This window comes from Alexandromys fortis, unplaced genomic scaffold (assembly GCF_014885135.2).
Source record: "Alexandromys fortis isolate MF-2015 unplaced genomic scaffold, M_Fortis_MF-2015_v1.1 scaffold_1, whole genome shotgun sequence".
NCBI classification, from domain to species: domain Eukaryota; kingdom Metazoa; phylum Chordata; class Mammalia; order Rodentia; family Cricetidae; genus Alexandromys; species Alexandromys fortis.
The window spans coordinates 17,127,732-17,140,325 of record NW_026067927.1 but is presented as its reverse complement, the minus strand read 5'-3'; the positions used below and the strand labels follow the sequence as shown (position 1 = coordinate 17,140,325).

General features: G+C 49.8%; 1 protein-coding gene across 4 annotated transcripts in view; it reads left to right on the top strand.

Moving 5' to 3' along the window:
* Zfhx3 (zinc finger homeobox 3) overlaps positions 1-12,594 on the top strand; it is a 241,178-nt gene that overhangs the window by 142,296 nt on the left and 86,288 nt on the right. For all 4 annotated transcript variants that reach the window (XM_050143759.1, XM_050143762.1, XM_050143758.1 and 1 more), the window contains one exon: positions 3,963-4,194. In XM_050143759.1, the coding sequence (XP_049999716.1) occupies positions 3,963-4,194 (232 nt within the window). The remainder of the gene's footprint in view (positions 1-3,962; positions 4,195-12,594) is intronic.

The following is a 12,594-nucleotide window of genomic DNA, read 5'->3' as shown; positions in this document are numbered from 1 at the left end:
CCTGGCTAGGAGAGCAAGGAGGCTGAAAGAGGTAGCTGCTCTGTTACTGAGTGCACCAGTGGGATTTGTGCCTTGGTGGATTCCTCATATATTACAGTGAATTTAATTAAATACATTGTGATCCCAATTGAGGGTATTCTAATTAGCTGGGTCAGGAACAAATTATTCTCCCTCCTTCTCCAAATGAAAACATCTCTGCTCTTCTGCTGGGAAGGCATGTCCTTGGCGGCCTGACTTGCCCCGCGGAGTCCTCTTCTGTCTCCGCCGGCCCCACCCGCTCCTGCCGTCTGGCATTAGGCAGGTTCCCAGGGTGGGACTCTGGCGAGAGGCAGTGCCCCCCTGTGAGGAAGCAGGAATCTGAACAGCTGGGCCAAGGGGGTTGACACACTCACGGCCAGGCAGTTACTGGAGGTGTTTAGCGCTCAGGCAGAAATCAAGAGTCTGCTACAGGCCTTGGGTCCTTGTTGACTCCAGTAACAAGGAATAAGGACAGGGTTGTCACATGCAGGTAAGCGCCAGGAACCCCATGTTGTACATGGGAAAGTGGACATTTGGAAGTAGAATGAGAATGTGAGTGTGTGTGTGTGTGTGTGTGAGTGTGTGTGTGTGTGCGCGCATGCGTGTGTCCACCCTTATGCTCACTTGCTTGCGCCCTGTACTATTATTAGTAGAGGGGACTGTGGCTCAGGTCTTCTTGTTTCCTTTTATTCTTTCCTCTATGATTTGTGATGGGTGGCCGTTTCCTTTCCAGAATGGCTCTCCAATGGCCGACAAAAGAATTGGTGGCAGTTCTGCAGGTTGCACCTTACCACGGCTATCTTGTGAGCAGGATGGTTTTAAAATTTATCCCCCCCGCCCCCCCCCCCCACTTTTTAAAAGCAAGAACTCCCAGCGTGATGTTTATCTCAGTGCAGAATTTATGTGGCCTGGCCATCCAAGAGCCCCCAGATTGGAGAACAAAAGACAGTTCGACATCTCAGTTCCTGTCCAACTCTTCCTAGGTCTTAGTCTTCTCTTCTGGCTCAGAGACTAGAAGCCCCAGCCATCTGGAATAGCACCCTCACCTCTATGTTCAGGTGCTTTGCTTCAAACTCAATGCATTCCTGGAAGGAAGTCCTCTTCCATGGGGGAAACCATGCGGGTTTAGGAGTTGGGACTTTTACAGATCTTGCTAGTTGGTGATGCCATCAATACCTCTTATGGAATGGGACACTCTGGGCCCTGGCCGTTTTCTCTCTTAGCTTTTAGTCCCTCAGTTTTAATGGTCTCTTTAACAAGTATTATTTGGTTAGTCTCTGACCCAGGGGAGCAGTTTCTGTGTCCCCAGCTCCCACTCCCAGGCCACACCCCATTCCCGGGAAGATCCATCCCCCTGGGAGATTTAGCTTTTGCAAGGCCCAGAGAAGAAATTGGAGAGAATGACCTCTCCAGATCTTCCTCCTCCTTGGGGGTGTGGACCCCACTAGACATTGTCTTGTTGTATACCCTGAAGATAAACAATGCGGAAAAAAACCCACACAATTTATCTGCAGAAGATTTTTATTAGTTGTACTTCTGTGCTTCTCATGCAGGTTCTCCTGGCTCCTGGCTGTGGAGTTGCTCTGGGCAGCTGTTACTTGCAGGGGCTGCATTTTGTTCCAAGTGCTGCATTGGAAAGGGTTGACTTTCCCTTTTTTTTTTTTTTTTTTTTTTTGAGAATGGGATGGGGGTCAAACCGTGGACCTGTTCTCAACTTGGTGCCCGTGAAGCCCTCTGCATTTGCTCCTGCAGGTTGGCACGGGTTCTTTGCAGAGCCTCAGTTAGTTCTCGTGGTGGAGGGCCACCAGCCTCTCGAGTGAATTTGCCATAGTACCTCATTGGTATATTCCTATTTCTCCATCTGGTTATGTGCAAACCTTTTGGATTTCCCTCATCCTTTCGGTGGACGTAAGATGTGCACGTGTGACCACGTGAGCGCTAGGACGGTGTCATCAGATAGGGTGTGCTCGCGCTCTGTCATTTGCAGTCTCAGGAAGCACATGGTGTTCTGAGGGCTCTGGCTTTGCTGTGCCTTGCCTTACTAGCTGGACAAGAAGGTGTCCCTTCCCGTCCCTACAAGATCAGAAACCACTGTCAAGGCATGGGCGTTGCACAAGCCCTCTGGAGTCAGGAGGCAGACTTTTGCCACAGAACCATCCCAAGACATTTGCTGTGTGTTTGTTCAAGCTCCTCCGGCCAGGCCCTGGTGACCAGAGTTGAAGGTGGGAAGGCGGAGCAAGAGGAAGGGCCCCCAGTCACATGAGCATGTGAGGCCTTCAAATCACCTCTACTCCTTCATCCCCGGTGATGCTGGCTGTACAGTGGAGAGGGGACAAGATGGGCTCTAGCGGTTTCTTTGCCTGTGAGTTACTTGGGTCAGCCACTTAAGCTCTCTGGACTGTTTGCCCAGCTTCATGTACAGTGAACGGGGACTGTCAGAATAGTCCTTTGGACTATGAGAGATGTCTTTTTTTTTATGCAAAGAGCAAATCAAATCCCTGTTAATAGCCATCCGTTTCTCACAAGAGGTCAAGAACTTGGTGACTTTTGCTCTTGGGTGACCTTTAAGTCACACAGGCGCAGAAGTCTGGCCTCTGTGAACTGTTTCTCTGGCACCTGCTGTTCTTTTGCCCACGCTTTAAGCTGCCTGTGTTCTGCTTTCTGTTGGCTCTTGGGCTTCCATGTTCTGGAATTGATGTGGTATCTGTCAAACAAAGCATCATTGGGACCAGTGCAACTGACCAGTGATGAACTAGATGACCTTGGTTTTGTTTTAGTTTTGAGACCTGAGCTTACTATTTAGACTAGGCGGGCCTTGAACTAATGATCGTCCTGTTTTTCAACCACCAGGTGCTAGGATTATAGGTATGTACCACCATGCCCAGCTAGAAAAATTTTAATTAATTTTTTTTTCAGATAACCTTATGTAGCCTACTTTGCCCACTATGTAGCCAAGGTTGACCTTGAACTTCTGACCCTCCCTACCCCTACCTCCTTTGCACTTTTAAATTCTGATCTCACAGTTTCATACATGCTGGGCAAGCACCCATCTACCAACTGGGCTGCATTCTTAGCTCCGTCATTTTAGATACAAAAAAGAACCCAAAAACAAAAACAACAACATCAACAACAACAAAAAAAAAAAACAACAACAACAAAAATCCCACAATTGTTTTTATTAGGGAACTGCCCAGACCTGTACTTTGTTTCTGTATGAGTGATGGAGGGAACTTTGCTGTCAGATTGACCACGAGCTGTCCTAAAAGCAGGGAGGTTGGGCGGGGCGTGGAGGAGGAGGCTTTGTCTGTAAAGGTCCAGATCATAATATTTTAGTCTTTGCAGGTCATTCATCTGTGTCACTATTGTTCAACTCTGAGGCTTCAAAAAAGGTCTAGAGATTGTAGTCTGTCAGTGGCCCTAGCAGTGCACTAATAAAACTTTACTGATGAGAACAGACAGCGGGTCAGATTTGCTCTCAGGCCGCAGTTTGCCCACCTCTGCTCTGAACGAAGCAGTGCACGCTGCAGTGTGAAAGGGCGAACCTTTTATAATTGCGTGCAGCTGAGAAAAGTGGATGAGCACCATTAGCAGGGCTCATCATGGAAAGTTACCCCGGGAGGGGCCGGCCACGTGGGAGAGACAGGTATACATACCTCAGCATGTCATTTAACCCTCGAAGCGCTTCCAGAGACGAGGACGCGGGGGGGGGGGGGTGGGGGGGGGGGGGGGGGGGGGCGCGCTGGGGGGGGGGGAGGGGAGGGGGGGGGGGGGGGGGGGGGGGGGGGGGGGGGGGGGGGGACTGAAAACAGCCGGTGCAAGGAGCCTAGCATCGGCTAACCTGACCTACCATGGCCCCTAGCTGACACACCTGTCTCACTGTGGCCAGTACAGGAGTGGCTTGTGCCTCCAGGTGCCTTGAGTGTTGCTCTCCTCTGTCCCCGCAGCACCTGCAGCAGCACGAGAGCGGCGTGGAGGGGGAGAGCTGCTATTACCACTGCGTCCTGTGCAACTACTCCACCAAGGCCAAGCTCAACCTCATCCAGCACGTGCGCTCCATGAAGCATCAGCGCAGCGAGAGTCTGCGCAAGCTGCAGCGGCTGCAGAAGGGCCTTCCGGAGGAGGACGAAGACCTGGGCCAGATCTTCACCATCCGCAGGTGCCCCTCCACTGACCCAGGTGAGACGCGGCAGTGTACAGGGGAGGGAGGACTTGGTGAGCTTCTGCGAGAGCCTCCCCAGCATGGCTGCTCCTGTGTCTGGCGTCGGTGCCTCAGCCTACTGTTGTGTTTTGGGTGGGAGGAATATGGGTTGGTGTTTTTTTTCATCAAGGACTGCCTTTCGCTAGGCCTGTGTTCATACCACAGGGAAGTCATAGACGTCTTGTCCAGCAGCAGTCCCACGGCAAGTCTTCCTCACCAACCCCTGAGTTCCTCTCAGAATCATTCCGGATTCTGTTACTGCTGCACACTGGCCTTGCCAAGTACTAGGACTAGCGTCGTGGCCCCTAAGTCAGGGCTTCAGAACTGAGCTGCCGAGAACATTAAAACCAGCACCCGTTACGGCTGTATTTGAACATGACTCATATTGTCCTGCTGGTCCAGGCCTCGGGGCTTATTGCTACTTGTAGATTGTGGCCCTGTGCAGTTTGCTGTGTTTCTCGGCTTCCCGCCATCTCATCTCTGGAGACTCTTGTCTCTCTTTCCTTCTCCCACGTAACTTTCATTCCTAACAGGTCCTCTCCTGTCTCTTAACGTGGTAGGTAGTACAAGATAGTCACGTGCTTCTTTTCAAACAGTCAAACAAGGCAAGCCTGGTGGTACAGGCTTGTAACCCCGGCACCTGGGAGGCTGAGGCAGCAACTTCACAAGTTCTAGGCCATCCTTGGCTACACGGTGAGACCCTGTCTCAGAAGCAAAGGAAGAAACCGGTCAAATGGAGCCTCTCTCAGTCCTACTCTCTAATGAAATCCTAATGAGTTTTGAAACAACAACAACAAAAAATCTTTGTAGCTTATCTCTAGTGTGTTCCCAACATGTTATCACCTGTTCACTCTTGTTACTAAACCAGCCTGTGTGGGGAGCCCAGGGCCTTCTGGGGTTCCTCTTCTTTTCTGTGGAGTTTGAAGTGTTGCCCACTCCCTCGGGAAGCTCCCTTTCTTTGACTTCCAGGATGTTTCTCTCTAGGCGAGAAGAGGAAGATGCTTCTCTTGACCCTTGTCGATGCATGTCAATGGTTCTCGGTGCTTTGTGCTTTGCTCCTCAGGATGCCTCTGCTCCTCACTCAGCCCGCTGGCCTGGCCACATATATTCCAGCAGTTTCTTGGATGTCTCAGTGGTACCACCTCTTGGACTCAGTGTTTTGTAGAGTTGTTGTTGTTTTGTCTGTTTGTTTTTGTTCTTTGTTTCCTATGATGAAGTGACCACATGTGAGCTTTTAGGCTGCTAATCCCTCATCTCCTGCAGCAGCTTCCCAGCCATTCAGATTTTGTTGAGTGTAGATTTTGATTCTGTAAATCAAGTAGGCATTTGAATAGTTTTCAGAAGTGGAAAGTTATTACATAAACTTTAGGGGGAAAAATACCACACCCTTCCCCCACCCCATTCACCAGACTGGGAGAGTGGTTCAACTTTTAGATGTTGATCTTTTTTACGTATCTCTATTTCTCAGCATGCTCCTACTATTTCTTGATGAATTTTGAATTTTGAACACTGCCTGGCATTCTGAGCTGCAAGACTCCCCAGTGCGTTGCTCTGCATCTCCCACCCCGTTCCTGCCTGCCCACCCGTGCATCTGCACACAAAACTTACCCAGACCTCACGCAGACGAGCGCCCCTCAGCCCCCAACAGGTGGATACCGGACCCACTTTTGCCCATACGCACTCACGCACATGCTGCTAACATACAACACATGCACTCAAACACAGTCACAACACACGTGCTGTATTCGCACATACCCCGGAAACAACAACAGACTCTCCCTATATGTATCCCTGCCCCCCACCTTGATATACCACAGATGGACAGCGCACCTCACATTCCCCCCATGTGTGCTTACACTTCCACAGGTGGATGCCACTTTGTACACATAGACCAACGGACGCCACCCCTCACCCCAGGTCCTTCTCATTGTGCTCCCATCCCCCTATGGGCCCCCTCCTCTCCTCCCTCGCCCTTCTATTAGGATGAAATAATAATTGGGGGTGATATTAATATTCAGTATTTTCATTATTATAACTCTATAAATATTAATCACAGCTGAGCCTTGTAGAGTTTTATAATTTCATTTACCTTCTTGTACAACTTTTTGTTTTCCCTGCTTTTCCAGGTAGTCATGATTAATTCATGGCTTACCCAGCGCTGCCGGAGCAGGCATTTCCTAATCTCCAAGCGCTCCGTGCTCAGTTCTCTCCGTCAGCTTCATTTCCTCTTGGAGCCATCCCACTAAGCCCCCGCAAAGCCCCAGGCTCCTCAGCTCCATTGGGATCGTCCCATGGCTCCTTGGCTGTCCCCAATAACAGGACACACAGACCTCCGTTTAGGGCTTTTCTCCCGCTGGGATAGCTGATATTTCCCGTCTCTATGAAAAGTGTCCCCTGCCATGGTGAGCAGTTCAGGGATGTGCTATTAGCAGGGGCCAGGATAATGTCTGTCCCTTGCAGGCCTGGGAAGGCTCGTCTCTTCCCAGGTGTTTCCAGGTAGCTGCTCTCTTGATCTTGTCTGACCCCATCGCACAGTGGGTGTGTACTCTGGGGAGCAACAGCGAGAACGGGCACTTGTAGACACTCCCTTGTCCTGGAGACCTGAGATCATGTGTCTCCTGGCTGTGGGATCCCCGGTCCCACCATTTTATCCTAGCCTCCCTGCGGTCCTTCTCTGGCCCCCTCCCCATGATGCACTGTGCCGTCACGTCGCAGGATTTCCTTCCGTGCACAACCTTCGCTTCAAGGTCTCTTTCACCCTGTAGTAGTTCTCTCTTTCCATTCAGAATTCTTTTTTTATTAGCGAGGTGCCCCGAACTAAATCACATCCAGCCGCCATCTTACTCGGGTCTGTAGAATGGAGCAGGCTGCCCCCTGCTTGCTAGTGCAGTACTCTCCTTTCTGCTGGCCACGCAGGAATGACTTTCTCCCACGGCACCTTCTGCACTTCCTTTTACTTATTGTGTGCTAGCCTCCCCCGCCCCAAGTATGCTAGCAGCTTGTGTCAGGGCGCTAGACTTCCTTTCCGAATTTCAAAATCCTTTGGTGTTGTCTTTGGCCTCTAGTCATGCTGCTGCTCCAGCATCCACACACACACACACACACACACACACACACACACGCATGCACACGCACACGCCCCGCCCGCTTCCTCCCACACACGTGCTCCCGTGAAGTTCATCCTCCGCTGACTACAAAGGGACAGATTATTAGGTAATGCGCTGACATTGACAGGAACATGGCTCTGTCTTAGAAATCCCGGCAGGAGAGAGAACACATCTTGAAACATCGCCTCCCTCTTCCCCAGGGACTCGCTCTTAAAAACTTGAAAGGACGTCTTCAAGAAAAGGGACGTCCGAGGCCCAGTGAAACCGAGATATTTCAGATTGTCAGCTTCAGCTCCGTAAACACGGACTTTGTCAGCACTTCCCGTCCTGTGCTCATTAAGAGAAAGACCAAGACACGGCCCTCCAGCAAGAAGTGTCTTTCACATGCCGCGTGAAGCATTAGGAAGCCCGTGAGCCCCTTTCAGGTCCCTGCCTACCCCAGCCGCGAGCCAGGTGGTCATTAGCTGGTCCACCTGCCTGGAGGTTGTGACGCTGGTATCCTGTGGTCTGGTTCAACTCTGTCGTTCTTACGCCTGTCTTCTCTCCTGTGGTCCTTGTCCCGCAGAGCGGCATGCAAAAGGCTTGAGCAGTCGTCTCCTGTCCTTTGTCAGGCCCAAATGTTCTCATCTCAGGCCTCTTCCATAGTGGTTGGGAGTCTCCCTCACTGACAGCGTCTGTAGGAATGAATGCATGACCGACTTCCTCCCCAGAGATGATCCGCCTTCCAAGTCTTCCTGTCTGGCTCATCCGGCATCTGGCCAGAACCTGTTGGTTCAAGAAGGAGTAGACATGCAAGAAAGGATGAAGATTTCCCTTCATCCTTTGTAACCCTTCTGAGACTGACACTGTCGTGATGGCTGCATAGCCCACAAGAGGTCTCAGAGCCAGAGTTAGATGATGCAGGTCCTGCACAGGGCACAGGTTGATGGGCCACCGCTTCTCAGGTGGTTCTGTTTCTCTTTGGTGCCTGTAGGTGTGTAGCCCACCTGTGTGTGCTATAATCTTTCTAATCTCAGTCCAAAATGAAAGCTCACTCCCCCTCCTTCCCTCCCCCTCTCTCCAGATCGCAGAACACATGCTCACCCATGTCACCCCATGCATACGTGTTGGGATATAACACACTGTTATATGCACAAGGTCCTGAATTTGATCTCCAGCACTGCAACCTCTACTAGGCACAGCCATGTCCTGTTCCCTTAGAAATTTTAGTTCTTAATTTCTACCTGGAGTAATCAGTGTGTCAGTTTGAATTTTTTTTGTTTTGTTTTGTTTTGTTTTGTTTTGTTTTGTTTTTTCTCTCAAAGGCCAAGTAGTCGGTCTCTTGGCTTGGCTGGGCTGTGGTCATGTCCTTTCCCTCCTGTCTGGAGGCAGGAGCTGTTGTCATGAGCTCTCAGTGGCTGGCACCTGCTGCTATCTGCCTTGCCTTGGCTGACCAAAAGCCCTAGAAAAGCTCGTGTGGGTGTGTCACTCGAAGGATCCCATCCCTGCTTTGCTTATGAAAAAGGTACCTCTGGCTCCTAGGTAAAGCTGTGGTTGATTTTATTTTATCAGTGACCTAACTCCTGAGACTATGAAGCCCTTTATGTTTCTGCTGTTGCCTTTTCTTTTTTGTCCTCCCTCCTCCTCTTACTGGCTCGTCTCATCGCTCTTGCCTCAGCTACTTTTTCTTTCATATACACAGAGATCTCCAAGCTTTATGCACTTATAATTTAATCAGATTATCAAAGGGTGACTTATGTGCTTTTTGTTGAGTTGGGGAGCACAGCTGAAGTCTTTCAGGGTAGTGACTTTCTGGGGTCGGGGAGGTGAATGCAACTTGTTAGGTGATGCAGTGTTTTTGTGTCAGTTTTTACTGAAGCTCTCTTTGGCTTCTTAGTGGCTCTTGTCTTTAAGCCAAGTCCCAGTGAGTGTGTTTGGACTCTCTTGTGACTTCAGAGAACAAGACACCGAGTCCAGCATTCTCATTTGGCTCTGTTTTCAAAATCAGCGGGAGGCCGCCCTCTAAACATGAAGTGCGTCTTTTTTGCTTTTGTAAAAATAACTAAATTGCATGCAATTTCAGTATAATTTTTCTCACAGTGCTAAAAGGCATCGCAGCCAGCTCTTCACATCTGAAGCTCTGTTTTTATGAAGCCTCTGCTTTCTCGTTTCCTTTTTTGCTGGGTCTTTGTTGATGGAGCTTGGGAAAGCCTAGGCCTGAAGTGTACCGAAGTCAAGATGTCAAAGGTAAAGGGGCAAACAGATTTGGGTGGCTGCAGGTCCTAGCATCTGGAGGAATGGCACCCACAGGACTTCTTCTACTTTGAGTGCAGTTTCCGAACAAAGATTGTAAATTTTGAGGTGTGTTTCGAAAGAGGTTTCTGCAAAGGGTCCGTCGGCACTGCGCATCAACAGAAACAGAGTCTGCAGAGCAGATCTGGGCTCGCAGGATCAAATATAAATATAGCTCACTGTTTTCAAAGAAACCTTTCCCTTGTGCCTTTCCAAATGGCCCATGTTTAAGTAGAGTTTATTACTTGGTGTCGCTGGCAGCTTCCTGGGAGGGATCTGTTTATGTGGCACCAAACAGCATTATGCCCATGGGCAGGAGCTCAAGCTGGTGATGCCCATTGAGATTCCCAGCCAAATCACCTCGCAGCATGGCAAGAGCATCTCCACTGCTCCACTGGCTTTTTGTTCCTGGACTTAGTTTTCGTCGCCGGCACAAAGCCTTCCGTGGTCTGGTTCCCATCTGGCTCTGGTGTATTCTGCATCCACCTCTTGGGGCCAAGAGTAGTTCTCAGGGTGTATGTGGCCTTGTTTTTCTGTTGGAACCGAGTTCTTGATTTGCCTTAATTAGTCCTCTAACAATCTACAAAGGTCAGTGCCAATTGCCTGCTCATTTACATTTGTAATTGTGACGGCTTCTGATTACATATTCCTTGTGTCAGTCCTTCCTCTGAGTATATGCTGGAGTCCCCAGCCCCCACCGTCGCCCCACACACATGCAGGCACATGCACGCTCACGCACAATCCCAGCTCCGTTTCAGCTGAAGCATGGACTCTTTACACAAGAGCCTTGTGTAGTGGTGGCCCCGGGTGCCAGTGTCTGCTGGAAAGGCACCTTGGAGAGGCTCTCGTCTGTAAGGTGGGGATATAATGGAGCTGGAGTCAGGGAAATTACGTCAAGACCAGGCCAGAACTCTGAGAGCCATTATCCAGGAACCTTCTTGAACTAGGTAATTAGGGGCAATTAAACTTTTCTGCAGGCTCTCTGCAAAATATGCTAATGCCCTGGTCTGTTGGAAGGTGGACATGGGCAGAGGGTTGCCTGAGTGCTGTCACCGATTCCTGGTCTGGAAGGGTCCCTCTGGAGAGAGCATGACATCAGCAGGAAGGTCACCTGGGTGGTGGGTCCAGAGTCCACAGCTTCCTGCCTCACCTGACCTGTCTGTGCTCCGGCACCAGAGCCCCTCTCTCTGCAGAACTTGTCTTGATTTCAGGAGTCTAAGTTGCAAAAGTTCTCATCCATTCAGCCCTTCTCACCCATTCATCCTTTCCTACTATCGAATCTGTTCCCTCCTCGCTTTATATTTCATGGGTTCATCGGGCTTCTGTGTTAGCTCACCACTTCCCACTGGATCACAGCTTAGCCTGTCCCTGGCTGGGTCCTCATCACACCGTCCAAACCATCCTCTTAAAGGATGTACTCTTGAGTGTCCTGGTGGCCGCCCGTGGGCCCACTCTGAGAGGCACAGAACTGTGTCATTGTTGAAGACTGCTGGTTAAGTAGCCAAACATTCTGGAGACCCAGGTGGATGTTCGTAGCGTAGACATAGGCACCGTAACAGAACCATAGGACGTTGTTGTACCAAGCATTACTTAAATGAAACTTTATCTTGAGGTATCTCTCACGGCTTTGGAAAAGGGCTGTCTAGGGAACTTGAAAATTTGAAACTTGTCCCTGAAGTGAACATGGAGAGGTTTGTTTGTTTGTTTGTATTGTTTTACTTTACTAGATTGAGAGCTGGGAGTCCTGTCCTTGGATTTCAATGGAAGGGACCTTTTGATGTTGGCACCTGCCGTGGGAAGCAGTGGCCTTCCTCAGCCGCTCTGGCATGTGTCCAGGTCCCTCCTGAACTGACCCTCCTTCCAGACTCGGCAGCTCACACCTTTGTTACTCTGGTGTCGTTTTAAAGAGAAACAGAAGTTTGCATCCTTGGAGAGGTCTAGAGTGTCCATTTCTGGGGCTAATTACATCCCATCTGAACCTCGTCCCCAACCTTGGCGGGGCCAGTGGAGAAACGGAGTGCAGGTGTCTCTCTGCTTAGGGAAATAGCGCAGAGGCCTTTTTTTCACGTGCAGATGTTAAGGAACCCCTCAAACCATGACCCGATCATAAGAATTAGAGTCCAAATCCAAATGATCTCCCCCTCCCCCATCACACATAGGTGGGCATTGGAAAGTTTTTGTTTTTTTGTTTTTTTTAAAAACATTAAGTTATTGAATGCCTGGTGGGTGGGGTATGTGGAGATTATAGGACAGCCTGTGAGAGTTGGTTTTCTCTTTCTGTCATGTAGGTTTTAGGGATCAGATTCAGGTCGTCCGTCAGGTTTGGCAGCAGGTGCCACCCATCCAGAAAGCCATTTCTCTGGATTTTACCTTATTGCGTCGTGTTCTCCAGAAAGAGCGAAATTAAAATCGGGGGCTGAGTTTTTTTTTTTTTTTTTAAAAGAGAGGGAGCATCCTAGGAGGCCAGAAATGAACTGAAGAGATAACCAGATGAAAAGCATACATTAGATACAAGAAGGAAGATTTTAAAAGAAGAAAAGAAACACAGAATTGTGTTTCTAACTGAGATGTAACTGTTCGCGTTCATGGAGCATGGCATGCTAACCTGGTCCCCAAGTGCAGCACGTAAGGATGGAATGCGGCCTGTAAGCATTTCTATATACTTCAAGCATGAGTAATTTCTCTGTGCTGGGAACTTTTACACTCTCCTAATTCATTGTGAAATATATCACAAACCGTTGTAGACAGTTGTCACCCGCCTGTGCTACACAGCGAGCCGGTGCTAGCTCCTCCGTCCTCTCCACGTTAGACTGCCTGGCATCCAGCCTCCTTGTCCACTCGCCCACTCTCCCATCCTGCTTCTCGGTGACGCTGAGGCAGGGCGTAGTCTCCACATCTTCATATTCCTCTCATAGAAACCCATGGTTGGGGAAGATGTGAGCCAAGCCCAGAGGTCAAGCTCTTTCATCCTGCAAATGCTGGCACTGTCTTCTAGATGGC